Source organism: Gallinula chloropus (assembly GCF_964237585.1).
Source record: "Gallinula chloropus genome assembly, chromosome: 5".
NCBI lineage: Eukaryota > Metazoa > Chordata > Aves > Gruiformes > Rallidae > Gallinula > Gallinula chloropus.
This window is the reverse complement of record NC_140090.1, coordinates 10,723,236-10,745,105: the sequence shown is the minus strand read 5'-3', so window position 1 is coordinate 10,745,105 and position 21,870 is coordinate 10,723,236. Positions and strand designations below refer to the sequence as shown.

At 50.3% G+C, this 21,870-nt stretch overlaps 1 protein-coding gene across 1 annotated transcript in view; it reads right to left on the bottom strand.

Moving 5' to 3' along the window:
• Nucleotides 1-11,845, bottom strand: part of HEG1 (heart development protein with EGF like domains 1) — a gene marked incomplete at its 5' end in the record, with an annotated part of 48,533 nt that extends 36,688 nt beyond the window's left edge. The window contains 1 exon segment of the mRNA XM_084265673.1: nucleotides 11,674-11,845. Within this exon segment, the coding sequence (XP_084121799.1) occupies nucleotides 11,674-11,845 (172 nt within the window).
• Nucleotides 11,846-21,870: the final 10,025 nt, after the last annotated feature.

The window sequence follows — 21,870 nt, the reverse complement described above, 5'->3', positions numbered from 1 at the left end:
AGAGGGTGCTAGTGGCTTAGAAGCCACAGGATGAAGTTTTGCTTTCTGAAAAGTTTAATTTCGAGGCCAGAAGGGAGCATTAGCTCATTCTATCTGACCTCATGTATAACCAGAGTCATTCCATGTAGCTTATTTACTCCCAATAGAAGTTCAGTGACTTGTGTTTGACTTAGATTTTGCAGGGGGTAAAAAAAACCCACCTCTAACCACTGGTATTTGTGATTATTTGGGATTGCACTGAAAACCACAAGAGCTATGGACTCAAGCACAGGTATTTCCACACAAGACCCCAACGCACATCAAAAAGCAAAGCCCTGAGGTGTGAAGCATACACACAGTGGGAGCCATCTGCCCCATGAAGCCGAGGACTCCTGCCCTTTGCAGACCCAGGAGAAAACAAGGTGATATTTTTCATGTCAGACTCTGAAATCAAACCAATCTCCGCTCCAAAGTGGTGTGAGCCCAGGAGCTGCTTCCCATAGGGACAATAAATACTGGGAAAATGGAGAAGGAAATAGGAAAAGGGGCGCTGCCACGCTGAGATCCTGTGCCAGGAGCAGCCAGGGGCTGCCACAGCTCCCCAAGGTCCAAGCGATGCTGCTCACTGCTGCAGGGTGGGCTTTGGTCCAGGTGTCTTGATCAAAGCCTCTCTCCAGCAATGCACTTAAGACCATCTCCCTGGAGAACTATTCTCTGTGCTTAACACTAAGTACACACCGGAGAGCTTTGCTGGCCAGCGGCCACACTAAGGATGATGACCAACCTGGGAACTAAGCAACTTCTGAAGGATGCACTGGGGACAAGAAGGATCAAGAGCTCTCTTGGATGCAGGAAGATCACAAGGCCACCAAGGTGTGGACAAAGTTGGGTGACACACAGATACAAGGCCCACTGGATTCTTCCCTCCCTGCAGACTACGAAAACCCAGCTCCATCCCAGGGTAAAACTGGTGGCAGCCCAAGCCTTACACCCAGCTCTCAGCTCCAAGCTGAAGGTGGGATGCAGAGCCTGGTGTTGGGGCAGTGGGAACCACAGATGTTCTTATGGATCCTGTTCTTCCAGCAAGGCTCAGCGAGCCTTGGGACAGGACAGAGAAAAAAAGCAAACAGGCAAAAAACATAAAGCAGCTCAATGATAAATTAATCCCCAGAAGAGATAAGGGCCCCCACCGCCCTTCCCCCATCTGCTGCGAAAGGATGATGATCTAAATCACATTTCCTAGATGACACCACACCGATCTGCCACCGGAAGTGGCGGTGGCAGCGCTCAGGATGGCGCCGGACCTCCTTCTTCCAGGGGATGAGCCAGGTCCTGCCCGGCTGGCCCTCCTGGTCGGTCATCACCACCTCAGAGGAGCAGCGTGCCCTGGGGTGGCTGGAGCAGGCATCCCTCCCTCCCTCCCGCTGTCCCTCACTGCTCTCCCACTGCCTCTGCGTCACATGTTTCCTTTCTGAGAACCAGAGGGGAAGGGATTTACCACTGCCAGCGCCTTTCTGCACATTTCGGGGTGGCTGAAAACAAGATGCTTTCACCTAGCTGTGCGTGGGTCTGTGCTCTGCAGCAGGCAGCCCTGCAGCCAGCAGTGGAGATGGGTGATGGAGATGGGCAGGATTGGGCTGTCACTCTCCGAGCTGTCACTGAGGTCTCAGAGGGAGTCAAGGTCAGGTCACAGCCAACCTTGGTGCATCCGGGCACTGGGTGCAGAGGATCAAGAGGTCAGAACCCAAACCCCATGCTGCCCAACATGAAGCTGTATCATGCCTTGGCACGCTCTTGCCATCAAGTGATTGTCAGCTTCAGTCTTCACCCAGCATGTGACACGGCTTACCCAGCACCGTAGGACCTCCAGGCATACCAGCAGTTTGCAGGACCAGATTATGAGGATCTCTGCATGGTACAGACCATTCTCAGAGGCCAGAGAATTGCTGGCACTCCCATTCCCCAGGTCAGAAGCCTCCTGGTCCTCATTTGAATTTCTTCACGCATTGTAGTTGCTCCATGTCCCTCAGAAAAGATCTTCTTCACTATTATTCTGCACTCTCTGGTCAAGTTTCCCTCCTAAGAAACATCCTTTCAAAGGGCTTTTATCTGCAAGGTTGGCTGCCAGTCTAATACTGCAACCCCATTCTGTATCTGCTGAAAGAGCTGATAATGTCCTAAAAAGAATTAACATTTAGATGTTAGTCCTGTAACCAAATCTGAATCAAACAATGATGACTGTTCAAATGCCTAAAGCTACTCAGGGGTATTTTCCTTTGAGCTCTTCCAAGCTCGTACCAGGGGTAAGAAGCTTTCTAAAGATGCCTTTGTGAGAACCAGCTACTGAAACCCTTCTCCTTGTTCCTCCAGACACAGATACAATTATGCCCAGCTCCAGCACAAAGATAAAGGCTGAATTACAAGACTAGTATTATGCTCCACAATCAGGGTCCCTCGCTCCAATTGACAAGGAAAGCAAGTCATGCACAGTCGCTTTGCTGATGCTTCCACTCCTGGAAATTCATTCCCATCACCAGGGAAGAAATCAGCTCCAAACACAGGGTTACCTTTTGTGTTACCTCCCCAGATTGCTAAATTACCCACACTTGTCAATTCATGAGATCTTACAAGTTATGCAGGGTCAAAACTGGCTACCACTTGTATGGGATATCTTTCTTTGCAGGTTTAACCACCAGCTGCTACAGTTTCCCTGATAAGAAAGTGTTTTCTTACCCATAATGGCAGGGGTGTAGTGGGATAGCTATTCAGAAAAGCCATGAAACCTTTCTCTGATGTAACTGTTAAAAAATATGTTAGACAAACACCTTCTGGGGTAATCCTGCAAGGGAAAATGGCTTGAGATCCCCTGGGAGATATCTTGAGATCTCTTCTGGAACTGCCTTTTGCTTTTACAGAGTGGTCAAAAAAACAAAACCAAACCAAACCCCCCTCAAATACCCAAGCTCCAACGTCCACCCCTCAATTTAAGCATACTCCACTCCCCAATACAGGTCGTGCCGCCCTGGGTGGGCTGCAGCACCCTGCTGCTAGACTGCTACAGAAGGTATCTTTCCAAGGAATAAACTGAAGCCAAATCTTCAACTTAGTGTGACTCATCCCTGCTACGGTGAAGTTCAACAGAGCGAGACGTTTCACACCAGTCCTCGGGGCTTAAGAGATTTTCCACAAGAGGAAGGGTGTTAACGCCAGCATCCTAACAAGTGGTGACATGGATAATTGTGCTCTATAGATTCAAATTCCTCTTGTCACTCCAGATGCAGAAGTGCCTTTCAGCAAGCTCTTCAGGGAAAGAAAGAGCCCTCCTTTGCTACTGGCAACCCAAAGGGGGCCTGTCCATCAGCCCAAAACTCCCACATGGAGTTTATTCTGTGGTGTGGAGATCCCTGAGGGAATCTGAGGGTGGTTCTGGTAGCAGAAATTATAATGATGCCCACCTTGTTATTGAGGCAAGAGGTCAGACTGCTTTCTGTAACAGCCTTTAAAACCTCTGCCATCACACCATGCTGAAAAACACTGAGAAAAATATCCAGAACCATTGTGTGCAACATGATGTCTGCTGGGAGATCCAGCCAGGGCTGCACCCCTGAGACAACCATTAACCTTGCCCAGTTAACCCTTCATCTGTCAGGCCGTTTGAGGTTCCTCCTCAGTCTTTTCCCAACTGAATTAGCTCAGGGTTAAAACGAATAGGGCATTCTCTCCCAAACTTCAGCTGCAATATCCTTGTTGCCATCTAACCACTGTGCAAAAGGTCCCTCAAACATCTCCATGTTTGCCTTGGAGAAGGAACTGCAAAGGTCACAGTGTTTCCAGAGGACTTTTTTGCAAGCGCTGACTTGGGAGCCCAGAGCCAGCTGCTCACATGGAAAGGCCAAGGGAAGGACCGGCAGCATCTGGAGGCACTGTGAGATATGGTCACTCTCAAACAGCTTAAATTGGCCAGACAACAGTCAGGATGCTCTGAAGGCGGTTTTGAACGTCCTCCTCACTTCACAGCCGTGCAAAGAATGAGAAGGCAGATGGAGCTTGCTTCTCCCAGCGGACAGCAAGCCCGCCAAGGTCAAGGTGCTCACACAAGGTATTCAGAGAGCTGGACAGAAAACCACATGGTTTTCCTGCTGGATTGCCCCACACCTCTTTGCACACCCTCTCTTTCTTCAGCAGAGCAGGATAATCAGGGCAGTTGAGGTTCATTTGAGCCTCTCCTGCAGACACGCACTCAGGCAAAGCCCTGCCAAGCAGGATTGTCTGAAATGGCCCCTCTGCCTGGATTCAAAGGCCTCTGGAGATCAGCTTCGAACTAGAGATGGTTTTTGATACAGCCAGCCTGGACTCCCTGTGTGCCTCCTGGATCTGTATCTCACATTTTCAGGGGGGGTATCTACCACCTCAATGGCCAGAAGCTCTTTCCCTCCCCCTCTAAGTGATTCTCCTGTAATGACAACTCCAGGAGTTGGGGTTTTAAGGAAAGACAGCCAAATCTTAGGAGGCTCTCAACACCAATCCTGACTTTTGGCAGCAGCGCTCCCTCGCCCACAGCGAGATGCTGACTGCAGCTTGGGAGATGCTTAAGTAACCAACTGCAAAATTATTTATCAAATGATTCAAAGTCAAGGGCACGGCGGATGCAGGAGCAGCTATAAACCTTCTCAGCAGCCCTGTCTGCATGGAGGACAGGCCACAGAGAATACCTTCCTCCAAAGCTGTGGGAGGCACTGGGGCAGCAAGCGCAGGAGCAGTGGCAGCTTGTAGGATATTTCCTATAAGCACCCTGCTTATAGGAAATAGATTGGGTTTAGCACCTTAGGCACTTTAAAAAAAAAACAAACCCAAAACCACCAAAGTCTTTTCAATCTCACACATTTTATACTGGCTTCTGCAAAAACGAAGCTCCTGAGGGTGCACAATTCTGTCCTCCTGTTGATTGAATGAACAATATCATATCTCCCCCAAATTTACCTGGAAGGCTGAGACCTCCAGGACAGCAAGTTCTTGCAGGTTTCAGGAAGCTGACCCCAGTGAGTGCCCAGCTTGGGGAGCTGCTGCACCCAGACCAAGGAGGGTGCCTGTGGTTCAGCACATGCCCCAGCCGTGGCACCCATATGCACTTAGCACCCAGCGAGCCCTGAATAAACCAACCATGGCACATGCTAATGTAACTCATAGCAAGCAGAAGAGGGCAAACCGTAGGTACTGCTCATATAGTGACTTCACCATGTCCTTCCCTCGCATGGATCTGCCCAAACACTGACAGCTCTAAAACTGAGCCCCTTCCTCCCCTAGTTTCACACAACTGGACTTTGGATCTCAACATCTCTGTCAGGAGAAGCCTCACAGTCACTTAACCTTCGTCCAGCTGATCCCTGCACTCACCCTGGCTCTGCTTGCCCCCTTCTCCAACCTCCTTAGGACTTGGGGTGACCATCACCCCATCCAGCACCCAACTGAGAGAAAAAGCAAATTAACAGCAAAGAACAGATGTGACCCAAGATCCTAAAACCTGCATTATAAATCTCACAGCATTCAGATCCTACAAAAGGACCTCATTTTAAGCAGGAACTGGTTCTTATTCCCTTTTCCCCCTGTTCCCTGCTGAGCACTTCTGTAGACAGGGCTTGACAGCAGCATTACTATAACACAGGCAACAGCTATGCTAACAGCTTGGAGGAGCTGAAGTTTACAGAGCTTTCTTTACTCGAGGGAACTGCATTTTTCTAAGATTATATTATTTCTTGGGCTGGTCGCTCAGTAATGCAACATCATTTCCCTTTTGGGTGGGAAAGTTCTCTCCTTGTCCTCGGATGCAAATGATTTCAGCCTGAAAGGATGAATGTGAATTCTCTGCATAATCAAAGAGCTGTAAGTGAACCATGACCCTTGCTGAAGCAGCAGGATGTTATGGTATAGCACCTGGGCATTAAAAATACATACCAGAAAAGGGTGAGAGGGAAAGGTGGCCAGATGTGCCAAACCCATTTTCTCCTGATAGGCAACCACAGACTTCATTCTTTCACAGAGCCTGTGCTTGTAACCCTCGTGCATCTGCTCTGGATGAATATCCCAGCAAATGAACCTCTAATATTTATGGAAACAACAAATTACAATGCAAATGTGGCAAAACCACTCAGAGAAATAAAAATTTGAATTTGTAATCAGGTCTACTGCCACTGAAAATTGGATTCTGCCTTTTATGCTCATCTGATCAGGAAAGAAAAAAAAACCCAAAACACAGCATATGACCTACATCTTCAATCGAATGTAAATAACAGGGCCTGTGGTTGGGGTATTCAGACCTCATGATGAGCTAGCTCATGAGCTACAGGCTATGGATTTTGTATTGGACATTATCAGGGGAATATTACGACCAATCAACCTTTCATTTGCTTGGAGCACCTTCTGACCCTCTGGTTGGTCAAACTGCCCCGAGAGCTGCTTTGCACCATTGCAACAGCAGAAGAACACCACAGCAGGTGCTAAGATCTGGCCATGCCTCTTTCCAGAGGAGCTCTGCGTGTCCGGGTGGATCAGCCCAAGCACAAGCAATGCTGTTAGTCTGCACAGAGACACTCCAACCCACCCAGACCCACCTCCACCCCTGAGAAACTTCCATGAAACGATGTGGGGAAGCAAAACCAGAATCCAGAGGGTTTACACTGGCAATCTCTGACCCACCCAGCTCCAGATCATTTCCCTGGGGTACGTAGGAGGTTGCAGCCCTGCCCTGTGCACCCCCACACATGACAGGGGCACAGCACTCTGCACAACAGCACAGACAGGCAGAGCAACAGCGTCTTTGTGCAGCAAAAAGGCAGCAGGCTCAGCTGAGCCCTCCTGCACTGGACCTACCCTCATTTTGGTAACGATACGTAGCTTCCATTGACAGGGAAGCACAGGCCTCAGTGGTGCCTCAATCTCCGCACCACAGCACTGAAATGCTGGTACCACATTGACAGGTTTCCTTGGCCTGATTAACTTGTTCATTGAAATACTTCCTTATTCTGTGCTTTTTTTATTAGCTTGGGTGAGTGCTTTGCAAATAAAGCTATCATGGCCAGAGTGATGCTCCGAAGGCCTCGGTCTGTACAGCTGTAAGAACAGTGAGCAGGCCCACAGAAGCTCCCACAGAGGCTGTGCACGGCTCTGGAGCCCAGGCCAGCCATGGCAGCACCCGAGCAGCCAGCCAGCATGCACCTAAAGTCAGCTGGGTTTGGTCTCAGCTTTCACCCAGGAAAAGGCTCAGCACTGGGTTTGGTACCTCACAGAGCAGCACAATCCCCTGCTCCTACTGCCCAGACACCTCCCCAAATCCCTTTTGCAGGGTGGCCTGAAACACCGCAGGTCTGCAGATGTGGCTTTATGTTTTGGATGAGCCAGCCACTGCATCACACATTCCACTGCAACCCCACCAAGACCAACTGCCTTTCTAGCCCAGTAGCACTTTGTCCCTCACCCCTCTCTGCTAAGCCAGCACAAGTCTCTGCCACCTCCTAGAGATGTGACTGTGATGGAGCTGTGGCTCTGCGTGGCACTGAGCTGCTGTGACATGTCCCCTCTAGATAAACGGGATGGAGAGGGTGGTGGCAGCATGCAGAACAGCTTGGGAGCTCAATCACAAAGAGTTTCTGACTGCCAGCCCAAAAACTGGGATCTCTAAGAGCAGGTGAAGGAAGCAAGTTGCCCAGAAACCCCACACTCCTCTAAACCCATCAGCATCTGCAGCTTCTTCCCTGAGGAAGGCACCCTGATGTGAGGCTGGCATCACCCCCACAGCTGAGACATGGCAGCAACCACACATCTTCCCAGCCACAAGAGAAAATTAAAGCAAATTAAATTACCCCTCCAAAGTGGCGGTGGCTGCTGGAGCAGAGTGTGCTGCGAACGCCTGCTGCTGCACCGGGCTGGCTCTGGGGCTTTGCTACAGGGAGATGAAACTGAGTGCAGAGCCTGGTAATAGGCTCCAGCCACAGCAGCTGTCCCCTTACCTGCTGTGCCCTAGTCTCAGCTTGGCACTTGCGCTCACTGTGTGTGGAGGTGTACATCAATATGCATCGCTGTGTGCTCCCTGGCAGGCAGGTTACACAATTATTTCTCAGGCTGTATTCATTTACTGCTTAAATATCACACAAAGTGCTTTTACAGGCAGGCAAGAGCATGACCCTTATTCCCTTCAGGGTCTAAGGATGGGGCACGGGCAGGGAAACTGTTCTCCTATCTCCCCCTTTTTTTCCAAACACCCCCCCCTTCTCTTTTCTTTTTTGTTTTTAATTATGTACCCCAATGGAGCAGAGCTAAATCCATCCAACTCCAGGGCCTTCACCTTCGCAGCACATCAACCAAATTCACTCACAGCTCACAGAGAGGAAGAGTAAAGATGCCCAAGAAAAGAAAACCCTGCAACCTACAGGTCTTTTGATAACAATGCAGAGACACAGGAGGTGATCCTTCCTTGTCCGTGCTCTGCACGTGGAGGAAGCATCCTTCCTGCACCACTGGTTGTCACCTGAAATCTTGTCCAAGCAAAAGAGCAGCATCTCACACCTCTACACAGAGAGCCAGGCTTCTGACCCCAGGAGCCACAAAATACATCCTGTGAAACTGGAGGCATGTTTGGAGACAATGACATACTTTTGTGCTGACGGGCACACTCATAATGTTCTTCGCTCGCTCCTAAATTTGCTGCTTCTGCACACAGAAACTTTCAGAGACAGAGAGTTTAAAAAAAACCTCCATAAATAAATGTGGGCTGTTGTGCCCCTCAGAGAGTTGGGAAGTCTCTCCTAGCAGCCAGCCTCAATCTCTGCCGCGAGCTAAGCCGATTCCTTCTCGGGTGATTTCACACCTTACTTCCAGGGCTCCCACCAGGGAAGCTGCAAAGAAAGGTGGCAGCTGGCACAGGAGAGAGGGAGAAAGGACAGAAGGAAGGACACAGATGGCAGAAAAGCAGATCAGATTCTAAGGGCAGCTCCATGCTGCGCCACGCAGCACGGCGGGGTGTTATTGTGGGTCAGAAGTAGAGAGAAAAGGGACCTTGTAGAAATAGGGGGAGACACCAGCCACAGTGACTTTGTTGGGGGCTTGGTGCCACCTCCGCTGTCCCCATGGTGTCACTGGAATTATTCCCAATTTACAGATGGGAATCCTGAAGTAAGGAGGAGAGAGCTTGTAACCGAATCCCTGCCCGACCCAGACTGGCGGCAGACAGTGCCCTTCAGCGCGCCCGGTGCCTCACAAAACACCTGCCAGGAGGAAAGTCACAGAGGGGTTCAACGATGCTTTAATTCTGCTGTCACCAGCTTGCTTCCTTCCTACTTTACCTCCTTTTTTTCTACGTTCCTCTCCCCTGATTCAGCCTGTACTTTAAACAACAAGCGAAAGCCATCTGTCCTCCTTTTCTTTACCACACAAGCGGTGTGGTTGGCAGGGAGGGGTGGCAGATGTGGTTGGAGGCGCGGGCAGGCTGGGGAAGGCAGCAAAAGGCTCTGCAGGGCAGCCTGCAGCCTGCCCTGCTCCCTTGGCCCATGCTTTGTGAGACACTCAAAAGCCCCATTTCTACACCCGCTGCCACACCATCTGCTCGCTAAGCCCTCCCTGAGAAAGGGCTTTTGCTGCCTAACCTCAGACTCGTTTCAAATGGAGATGTAATCTTCATTTCAACGTAGCACCACGGTGATGGCTTCACAAGAAATGCTCCCCCCTCCTCCCTCCCCGCCCCAAGCAGGCATTTTCAAAGGTGGAAAACATCTCAGACGGGTACGGCCAGCAGAGAGACAAACAGGGATTTCTCAGGCATCCACAGCTCAACCTGAGAACGATTCAGGAAAGCCCATCAGCCCGCTGCCAGAGCACCAAACAATTCCCTTGACTGACAAGCATAGAGCTGTAGCTAACAGCGAGTGAATCGCAGCTGTCAGAACCCGGTGTAATTCATGATGCTGTTTGCTAGGGAGCGAGCTACTGCCGGGTTATTTATCACTCCTTCACGATGCATCCCCCAGTCCCTTCTGGATGGGGCTGACATGATTCACGAGCACCTGTAGCTGTCGAGCACAGGCTGCACAGAGCAAAGCTGAGCTGGGCAGCCAGACACTGGTAGCCAGACAAACAGCTTCTCCAACACGTGGACAGATAGATTGAGCTTTTCAGACTCCTAACAAAGGAAACACATTCCTCTGCTGACTCTCAGGAGTCATCAAGGTCACAGGAAAAGATGCCAGATTGAAAGTTGAGATGAAATTAAATAGTTTTTTTTCTGTTGGCCAAGGAATTTGCACAGCTCTCATCAAATAATAGGCAAGCACTTTGCTGGCAAGTTGCAGATTTTATCTTCACCAGGCTGGTAGCAGGTAAGGAAAAGTTATTCCCTCCCGGTTTGGAAGGCAAACTGACACTTGGAGTGGCACAAAGAAGTGGCTGGGCTGGGAACAGACCCAAATCTCCTTCATTTCAGGGCAGTATCCCAGTCATTAGGCTACTCTCACACAAACTCTGTCAGTCAGGAGCTTTCTAATCCACCACAGGGAATGTTCCACTCAATAACCCCAACTATACATGTGGTCTAGCGTGGGTACATCTTACCAAGGCGTACCTTGGGTTTGTGCAGAAAACTAAAATGTTATAAATGCAGTTTTGTCCCATTTCCTGAAATTGTATAGCTCTGTGAAAGCAAACTTAACCCCAAGTACCAAAGCATGCTACTCCCTCCACCTCAGCAGCTGGAAGATGAAATTTGACAGTCCAGCTCAGGCAGGCAATCAATCCCAAACCTTACTGAAAACCTACACTGGACTAATTTGACACACTGCATTTCCTTACACCACCTGCAGTGCTTTCCAAACTCATTGAGAATTAGTCATCCTTAGAGCCATGTGTCTTCTTCAGCAAGTAAGTGAACCAGTTTACTGGGTGACACTTGAAATTAATCCCACGTGTTCTGGGAAAGATATGGCTTATCCTGTGTTGAAACTGAATTCAGCGTCATTCGTAAAGCACCAAACTAGTCATTGTTCCTGATAGCAACACTGTAGATGTGGCATGCGAGGAAAAATGTGATTTTATACATGACTAACCCGACAGTCTGTAGGCGACAGAGAGAGAGAGAGACGGTATTTATAGAAAGATGATGACATCTGTCCCCACACCTGGATGTGGGTCAGCACCCAAGGTAAGATGAGGGCATGGAGAAGAATAGTGACTGAAGACCACCCAGGGGAACCACCAATTTCCCACTGAGGAAGCATTTGGGTGGGTGGAAGTATGATGGCTGTGCCCTGGTACCCACCAGACCCTTCCCCAATTTCCTCTGTGAAGTTTCCACCACTCACCTTCAAATCAGCATAAGCAGCTACAATGCCTTTACAGTTTCCCACTGATGATTCCCATCCCAAACCTTCACCCACCCAAGCGCTTGCCTGTACCAAAGTGCTTGCCTGTACCACGATGGGCTGGGCAAGGTTACAAAGGCAGTGAAATTTTTGGGCAGTGTGGGGGTGCACATCGCAGCGGATGCGGCTCAGGGTGATGCTGGGATGCTTGGCAACCCTCCGTCACGGTGCTCCAGAGAGTGCGGGGGGTCCCACATCGCTTGGGTCCCCTGTACACTGCCGCACCGCCACCATATCCCATCCTCATCTCCCCATCCCCATCCCCAAGCCCGCAGTGGAGCGGGGAACTCACCCGGGCAGCCGGCGTGTCCCGCGGCGGGAGACGAGCAAGGGCGGCCGAGACGGCTTCGGGACGGAGGAGGAGGAGGAGGAGGAGGAAGACGCCGTGGGGAAACAAGGGGCAGCGACCCGGCCGGCGGGACCAGCCCCAGAAGCAGCAGCAGCAGGGTGCAAGCTGCCGGCATGGCGCTGGGGGTGGATGGGGGGGGGGGGAAAGGGGGAGTTTGGGGGGGTGGTTGTTCACATGCCCGCAGCGGGGCAATGAATAACCACGGAAATCGCGATTTTTAATTAATTCACGGTGCCCCCCCACCCCGGGGCGGCGCAGAGGACGACCGCCCCGGCCTTAAAAGTGCGGGGTGCCCATAGTGGGGAAGTGGGGGGGCGAGGGGGGGCCAGCAGCGGCAGCAGCCTGAGGCCAAGTGCCAGCGCCCGAAAGTAAAAGGGCAGGCGGCGGAGGCTCCTCCTCGAGCCTGACATCACCCAGCCGCGGCTCGGCTCGGCGCGGCACGGCTCCGCTCGGCCCCCCCGGCCCGGCCCGGCCCCGAGCGGCCGCCCCCTCCCGCCCCGCGCAGCCGTCGGGCTGCCCGCTCCCCCGCCCGGCTGCGTGCAGCAACATCATCATCATCTTTGTTATTATTTTTATTATTATTACTACCACTACTACTACTTTTACTTTATTTTCCCTGATGCGTCTCCCAGCCGCGCCGGCCGAGCAGGAAACCCCCTTGCCCGCCCCCCGCAGCCGCCGAGGAGGTTGCACCGCTGCCGCAGCACTACCGCTGCCGCGCAAACATGCGGACAGCGCGCAAGTCCCGCGGCCCGCGCAGCGGCCCCGTTCCCGGTACAGCTACCCCCCCACACCCCGCCTCCATCCCCACAGTTCCCCCCCTCCCCCGACACGGCTACCCCTCTCCTCCCCGTTCGCTCCCGGCACAGCCACCCTCCCCACCCCCTTCACCCCCCTTCCCGGCAGCGCCCGGCCGTTCCCAGCGCATCGCCCCGCGGCACCCGCGTTGTGCCCCCCAGGGCAGCCCCCTCCAGGTTCCCTGTAGATGGAGGTCAGGGGGAGCAGGCCAAAACACCCCGGCCCCAGTAAGGGCATCCGCACGCCGCCTTGCCCTGCCTTGCCCTGCTTTGCCCTGCCAGCATCCCACACACCGCTGCGGGGTAAAGTCAGCTCCGTTACGCTCCCGCGCTCGGTTTGGAGCTTCGGGGAAACAAAGCCAGCGATTGATCAATCGACCGATCGAGCCCAGTGGCACGTCTCTGGCTGCGACCAATACAGCTTCAGAAACAGAGGAAAACCTGGCTGGTCGTGAGCCGCTCGGCAAGATTGGAAAGTTTCTTTCCAGCTGAGCATGGGGTAGCCCCAAACTTAATTCCCATCTAGACCAAGTCCTTGCCCAGTAACTTCAAATCTTTTATTGGTTTGCAAAGCTCACCCGCTCACTTTTAAATGCCAGAAGCAGCGTTTGAGGCTGCAGCCTCTCGCGGAGGTGAATTTCCCAGGCTGGGCTGTACGGGAGGCAAAGGATTTCCCTTTATTGTTCTGAAATTCCCTTTCATAACTTCATGCTCCTGGTTCTGCTAGACAGCACGCCATGGAGCAGCAGGTCGGGCTTTCCCGAGGCTGCCGGCACACTGACACGCCAAGTTTATTATCCCTGCCGAGCTCCCCCTTCCCAGGGGCACAAGCCCACCCTGGGCAGCCTCTCTCCCCTCTGAGCTCCTCCTGGGCCCTTTGCTATTTCAGAGTCAGGCTTCATTTCCACAAGCCAAGCAGAATCCGCCATTTCAAAAGGGGGGAGGTGGCGGGGCGGGGGGTGTGACAAGCGACAACACACCACATCCTGGTATCCACAGCTTCCGACACAACCTGGAGCCAGCCCACAGCCCCCCGCTCCCCGTTTCTCCCTCCACCAAAAGCAGAAGCAAGGATGGCAGTGGCTGCCAAACACAAACCCTCCCAAAAGCTTCTTCCCACCCAAAAGGTGGCACTGATGAGCCCACACCAGCGCGTTGCCTACCTTGGCTTTACCCAGGCACAGGACCCGGCCCTGCTCCCACGCTCTCCTCTCCATGTGTGGGTGCTTCCTTGCCTTCCCACGCAGCCCAGCTCACCACCATCGCCTTTACGATGGAGCACACTCTGAAATCTCCTCCTCAATGCACAACCATAGCTAAAACCACTGGAAAAGGGGGCCCTTTGAGCACCCCACTAGCAAACCATTCTTTGTTCTATTCCCTACAACTTCTGGCATCTTCTTGCTTCAGATTTGCTTAAACTCAAGGAAGAAGTAAAGTTAGTGTCAGTTCAGGATGTACTTACACATTAGGAAATGGAGCCCAAACAAATCACAATGACACTTTAATAATCTAAGTAAACATCCCAGTCCTGGTACAGGGGGACACCTGAGTGACCCAGAACCCACAGGCAGCTCCTACCAAGGCACATGATCCATACCAGACATCTTCAAGCTCCTTCAGCCTGTGTCAATGTACTACACATTCATTATGGAATACCAAAAGCTTTCTCATCACTCAGGTAGACAGACCAATACACAACTAAGTAATGTGCCAAGAGCAGCAGCTCGAGTACTTGGGGATATCTTTATACATCAAATGCAGTGCTACACGTTGCCACTTCCTAAGATAATAAGTAATATCAGTAGTAATTATGATTCTTCAAAAAGTCCTGTTAGTCCCTGGTAGGAAAGACTTGACCACAAGAAAACCTGACACTTTCCTACATCCTTCCACAATCTGACTACAGGTGAGGCAGCAGGGGCACAGAAACCTCTCCGAGGTAAACAATGCATCATCAGGGCTGCATGGGGCAAACCAAAGCCAAACCCAGCCCTGACAGGAAATAGATGCTCTCAGATCCACTCACTCTCAAGCCTCAGGGCCCTAACAGTGAACTTAGAGCTCTCATCCCTCTCCCTGCCTTCCCAAGAGACTTCCATGATGCCTAAGCCAGGCAGCAGCTCTTACTGCGTCCTCCCGGGCCATAAATCTGACAAGTGGGAAGCACAGTATTAAACACTTTTCCAATAAAGTCTCAGTAAATTGTTCCTGCTGCTTTACTCAACAGGCACATCAGGAGCAATGGCAGCAGCAGGCACATGCAAAAGAAACATCGTTGAAAGAACAACCAGCATCCATACAGAATGGCTGCTCATGCCCCTGTGGTGTGGCTGTAGCTTGGCCCACCAAGCTGTGGGCCTGCATTAACCCCCTTGCAGGGGGGAGCAGCCAACACCCTCTCCCAACCTTCCATTCAACCTGCCCGAGCTGCTGTACTGAGGCGTTTCTGAGCCCAACAAGATATTTGTGACCATGACACCAGTGAACACATGGACTGTACGTACTGCCAGCCCCAGGCAACACCAGCCAGAGGGGCCTGTGCTGCCCTTGAACCAGCCACATCCTGGGAAAACCCGCGGCTGGGCCAGCTGGGGGTGCTGGGGGTGCCCGTGCAGCCTCCCACACATGGCAGTGGTGAGCCTGCTTCCTTCACCAGCCTGGCTAAAGCTCCACCATGTCAACTATGTGCTTACACCAGTATTTACCATCAGAAAACAATCTCCCTCCTTTTTCCATCATCATTCCAGTCATGAGCAGCAGAATATTCAGAAGTACCTGGAAAGGAAACACCGATACTCAGGCAGTTTCATACTTCTCAAATGCAATCCCTTCCCCCCACAAGAAGTAGCTAATTTACCCAGGGCTGGTAGCTGTAAATTTAAAGCTACTGTGTTTTCCTGCCTTTTTATTTTATTCCTACCTTCACTGCTTCATAAGGAATATCGCTGCACTGAGAAAGTCAATTTATGACTGATAGTTTTGAGCTCCAGCAGCCACAAGAAAACATGGAAAAAAAACCCTCCTTTTTTCTTTTTAAGTGGCAATTTGTTGATCCATTAGAGCTTCAGAGGGTAGCGTGGGGGTGTACCACCCCTGCAACCCATGTGCCACCCTCGACACCCTCCTCCAAGGCTGAGGAAAAAGCATCAGCAGCAAGAGAAGGATGCAGTGCAGCAGGATGAAGGTGACTGTGTGGGGCGTGAGAGCTGGGCAGAGGCCACCAGCGCTTGGCTTTTCCTCACATGGTCCTGGAGTTGTTTATCCCCGTGGCATGACTGCACGCTCCACTGCTGCATCCTGCTAGTAATCGTTACAGGGCAGCTCCAGGCAGAGGGCTGCCCCCCTCCCTCCTCCCGAGCACAAAACTAATAGGAGATTTAAATGCATGAAATCGTGCCTGAGGAGTCGGGTGGGCCAGGCAAGCCCTGATGTAATGTAATGCCACTGCATCCTCCTGAAAGAGCCTGTGACCTCTAATGTCTCTCCAGGTTATGTACAAAATGTATTTGACTCTTCCATCTGAAAGCAACCAGCACATTCTTCTCTGTAGTCAGTGCTGGTGGGTTTGACTAAAGATGGAGTCAGAACATGGCTGGTGATGTGTCCTTTGGTGTGAGTAACAGGCAAACTGCTGCCCTTGGGTCCGCAGCCTTACAGCCCTTTGGTGTGAGAAGTTCATCTCTGCACAGGGGAAGGGCTCAGCGGGAGAGGCTGGGGGTCACCCTCACACACCCCTCCGAATTTTTGGTCTAGGTCATCAGATTTCCCTCCAGCTTTGGATAAAACTTTGGGGACATACATTCAATGGCCATAATGTTCAAGATAATGCTCTGAAATATACTTGGAAATGCCCTAATGAGGATGGACAGGTGTGCTTAGGGACATAGTTATTGGTGGGCTTGGGAGTGTCAGGGTAACAGCTGGGCTTGATGATCTTAGGGGTCATTTCCAACTCAAATGACTTCTGTGACTATGATTCAACACACAAAGGCATTAAAAACACAAACAAATTTAAAAAAAATCCAAACATCTGTACTGGAACCCTCAAACATAACTATACAAAACATGATTGATGTCACCTGCTGATTAACTGAATCCCAACCTTCACCTTGTTTTGGGGGAGAAGCAGCATAGTGGGTTGGTTTTTTCACCTTGATTTCCACTCTCTAGACTGAGGGGCTGGACACACATGACCAAATTTGCCCAGTTCTGCATTGTTTCAGTCTGAAATCACCAAAACAACACAGGAGTCTCTACTGAAGAGGCATCTCTGTAGCACTTTGTCAGGATTACATTGACCAGTCCCTTCTCTCCGGTTCTATAGGAGCCTTTCACAGCCCCGGCCAATGTCATGAAACTCCAGCAGCTCCCTTGAAACTCAGCCCAGATCTGTCCAAAACTTGGATCAGGCTCATAAACCTCAGACAAGTTTTAAGCTGATGATGAATTAAGGTACAAAGTGAGTATTTTCTACTCCTGGAATTTGTTATTAAAAGTCCTGAGTTTCCGAAGTGGACAGATAGTTCCTAACTGAGTAATTAATTACCTTCCCCATCTCCTCTGGATGCTGTAAGCTATCCATTAATGGATTCCAATCATCCAAAAGGCACTCAGTACCTGACCATTTTTCTTGAAATTTTGGGAGGGGTGGTATTTTATTGATTTATTTTTACAAGAACTGCTTGCTGTGTACCTCCGCTGGAAGCAGCTTCTTCCAGATACTTGACGTTTGGAGGTCAGGATAGTTACTGGTCTTGTGGTCTCTTCTCATTCCTCACAGAAAAATGCACAACAAATTAAAATGACATTGCATTTTGAGTCCTGTCACTGGAAATAAATCCCGTATTTTCTGGGGAAAAAAAAAAAAACCAATAATAAATCACCCATTTAAATCTAACTGGGAAGAAGCAATTCTGAATTCCTGATTTATTTCTTTCAGGACCCTTTTCAGCCAGTTCTGGCTTGGAGCACATCAAGAAAAACCCATCCATTTCAGAGCTGAGCAAAACACTGCACAGCAGCGCCCGTAAAAATCCAGAAAGAAGCCCCTGCCAAAGTTTACAAGCAACATTTGGATCCAGTAGAGTTACAGGTGTGCTTCCTCACCACCACATCGCTGGGAATGTGCCCGTGCTTCCATCCGCTCTCACGCGAGGGGGGCAAATCCCAGGTATAGGTGCATGAAAGCTGTGTGAAAAAAACCAGGAGGAGCAGGAGGCAGGAAGGGCAGGAGCCTCCCTTGTGCCATACATGCTGTGAAGCTCTTTATTTCTAGCCTGTGGTGTGCTGCTAGAGCCTCTCATCCACAGCTTTTAGCCTGTTGCTGCCGAGGTCTCACCTTGTCTCAGGTTTAAGTGCTGCTGTGCCAGATCTCAGGAACACACCGCCAGGGAATACAAACAAGTCTGTTCTATACCTCTTCTATCTCAATTCCCAAATTTACAGGTCGGCTGGAAGTTTTTTTCTCTTCTATGCCAGTAATTGCCTTTCCTGAAATTCACCAGGGAAGGGTGGTAATTCAGATAACCTCAGTTCCCCACTAACCTAAATGCTCATCCTAGGCTGGCTCTTGTGATCCAGCAAACGTCTTCCAACCTTGTAGGCATATGATAACATTTAGGGTACTCCACCTGTCTGGACCAGAGGTGAGAGCAAACCAGGTCATAGAGAGCCCCTTGTGCCTAAATATTAGGTCCCAAACAGAGGCATCTTTGCATATTTTGCTACAATCCTTTGCGACTTCAGCACTGTGCTCATGACTTATCTGCTATGAATAAGTGACTATGGCAGATCTGTGATTTCTTTTGGCCACTATACAGAACAAAGACCATCCAGGGAAACTCAGAGCTGATCAGGAGACAGCAAAGAAGGCAGGGAAAAAAAAAAAAGTGGGTTTGAACTAAGCTATGGATTTAAGGAGCTTGGTTCTTCCCACTCTTAATGGGACACACAGGCAGATCCAGGGGGATTATGACAATTTCTTCCAATGGAGGAGCTGTCTCTTAAAGCCAGTATCAAAACAAGTCTTCCCCTTTCTCCTGCCCATTCTTAGCCATGACTACTTGCACAATTTTTGAGGCAGAAGATTCTGATTACCGGGCCTGCTTAGTGCTGTGGGATCACAATTGCAGCATGAACTTCTAGGCAAGTAATAAAATATTTATCCCCTACTGCCTTCTGTGCCTGTACACTCAGCAAAGGAAGCCCACAAAACTAGAGCTACCAATTTACAGCTGGAGTCTTCAAAAAGAAACAAAGGCAGAGCTTTTACACCCACACCTCTCTCAAAATCAAATGTTTTCACACCCTCACCCATTGAAAAAATTCTTGCAGAATAGTAATTTAAAAAGGAAAATACTCATAGATGCTACTAGACTTACATGGCTTAGAAGGTCCGTGAGCCTTTTCATAATGCCAGAGCTGCTATATGGACACACATGATGCTCAGAGCTGGGTCCCAAACCCACCTTCAGGGAACCTGAAGTTTCATGAAAGCTGCAGCTTCTGGAGCAAGAGCCTCGTTCCTGGGGGTTGAAAACATCACATTCCCACTCACAGTGGCAATCCTCACCCACATCTCTTCCCTTCAACTGCTAAATGCGAAGCTTATAAACTCCTACCCCCGATTTCACCCATTTTTTGAGAGTGCTACAGAAGTTACAGGCATTTTGGACACGACAACCTGGTCTTTTGCAACGCAGCTGCTCGATCTTTCTCACTGGAACAGTTTCCTTGATAGCAAAGCCCTGTGTACCCACAGACCTGAAGCCATTGAGCCTTGGGTGTTTCTCAGCCCGGGGTTATCAGTGCTAGCCCACTCTCACTGCTAACTGTGCCATGGCAAATGCTCCAGGAAAGAGCAGTGTGTCCCTTTTCCAGCATTAAACAGAGAAGTTGCTCTACTCATGACTTGCAAAGGCAGCAAGAAAGCTGTGATGCTTTCCTCCATTGCAGACATGAGGGGAGGAAGGGACCAAGTGCCCGTACTTACCGGGTGGTGCAGGCAGCAGGTACTTGCTGTGCCGGGGGTGCCAGAGGAGGAGGTGGAAGTCTTTCTCCAGCAGCAGCACATGGAGCCCTAAGACCAGAAGCGGTGGGACAGCTTCCCAACACTGCTGACCCAAGGGAGAAGCACCTTCTGGCCCATCACATCCCAGTTTGGGGACAAGCAGGGACCACATTGTTGGAGAGGCAAACACTGCCCACCAAGCCACCTGGTTTCAGCCAGTGCAGGTCCCAGGCAAGGTACACAGCCAGAAAACCTTCCCCCCTCCTCCCTCTCTGCATCTGCTGATTGCTGCCTCATTTTAAGAAGGGAACTACATGGTTGAGGAGCTAACAAAGAGGTTAACACAGGAATTTCTGCCCATTAATCACTTCAAGCCATGCTCTGGCGTTTTCTTTTGTTCAAGCTACAGAGAAACACAGGGCTGGGCACTGCCTGTCTTGGAGGGAAGGCACCCCAACATATTTTGATGTGACAAAACTTTAGGAAATAAGGATTTTTACAGTAACAGCACAATGGTTGTGTATCAAACTGTAATGGGGGATAACAGAGCACCAGGTGGATGAGCATCAAGGAGTGTTTGGAGCTGCACAACAGCAGTAGTTGTCAAGGTGAAGGATGGTACAAGCTCATGAAGGCTCTCTAGAGCTGCTGGTCCCAGGCAACCCAGAGGAAGCTGCAGCATGGTGCCACATCACCACAACAGACTCTTTGAAAACCAAAGGCAAAAGGCAATGGAAGTTACAAACCCCAGAAGGGCTTGAGGTGGCTCCCGAGCTTGGCAAACATAACTTCCATTGGCTCCATTGGGATAATTAAGGTTAAAAACACTTACTAAAAGACCCATGACCTTGAAAAGTGAATACACTTTCTGCAGCATGCTTGGATTGCTCTCTTCACCTGAGTAGAAAGCCTCATTCACTTCCCTCTGTAAGAAAACTGGAGAAGCCAAAGCTGCAGCCGGTCAGAGCATCACATGGGATAGGAAGACCTCTCACAGCTGGTAACACGGGGTGCCAAGCACTGGCAAGCACAACGGTGCTCAAAGGCATCACACACGCCCACAGCAAGCACAGAGAGGAGCTCCTAGTGTCTCCACATTTTATTGCACAGAAGGAGAAATAAATTATCTACAGCCCGAAATGATCAGAGATGAAAGGAAGTGAAAGGCAGTGATTTCCCCCTCCTTTTCACATCAGAACAGTTTTGTGCTGCTGGGGCTTGCCTCAACCCAGAGCCCTCCCTCTCATCTCCCTGGTTCTCTGCCAGGACCACTGCCTGCAGGCAGGACAGCGCTCAGTGGAGAGGGATTTCCCTGGGGAGCAGAAGTGATGGTGTCACAGGGGCATCCATACACAACCTCACCCCACAGCCCTAAGGTCTGCATGGGAAATCCTGCAGCTTTCACTGCTGAACCTCCTGCATCCCAAATCATGGCTGCAGGAGAAATGGCTCCTTGTGGGAGCTCACTATGGGATGGGCTTTAAGGAAAAATTACCAAAGGTGAGACTAAATGTAGTCTGTTAAGGCACTTCTGAACTGTCTGTCCCATCAGCCAGGAGATGCTCTATTTGGACCCAGCTTTGTTATCAAATCCCACATGTCACATCAGAAAGGGTGTGGGAAATCACAAGGGGCAGCTTCTAAGACATCATTTTAGTTTCACAGTGGAGGGCATTGCACTGCATTACTGCATTCAAATGTGCGATTCCAGTTGTGAATATATTTCATCATCTTCTTGCACTCACCACTGATTATGGCCTATTGTCTAATGCCTTGAAGTACTTTCTTTAAAGACCTTGGAAATGGAAAAGCTGAGGTAGAAAATTACTGTATTATGAGCAGGCAAATTCATGCCGAGAGGAGAAGTGAATTGACCTGGAAGGTCACATCCATCCGTGGCACAGCCGAGCGCGGGGCGCTGGCTCCTGCTGCCGAGGTCACCACTCCCAGGCACAAAGCATCTCCAGTCACCCAGAGAACATCTGAAATGGGGTGCTGTAAGCTTTTATAGCGGCGATGGTCTTTAGAGCTCAATAGTGCTTATAATTGAATTCTTTAAAAGGATTATACTGTCCTCAGTAACTCATCACTTCCCTGGACTGGCCCTTTCATTTGCATTTTTCACCCCATTTTGGATAAGATTTGCAACCCAGCAGTGTTGCAGTCTGCACAAACAAACAAGCCTCCGCTATAAAAATAACCATTCCCATCCTTTTCGTGCATATTCAAGTATTTCACAAGGCACCATGGCAGTCATTAGCATTTCTAAACGCTTTCTGAAGTGACAGCTTGGTGGGATTTGGGTTGGGGTTGGGTGTTTTATTTTGTCCT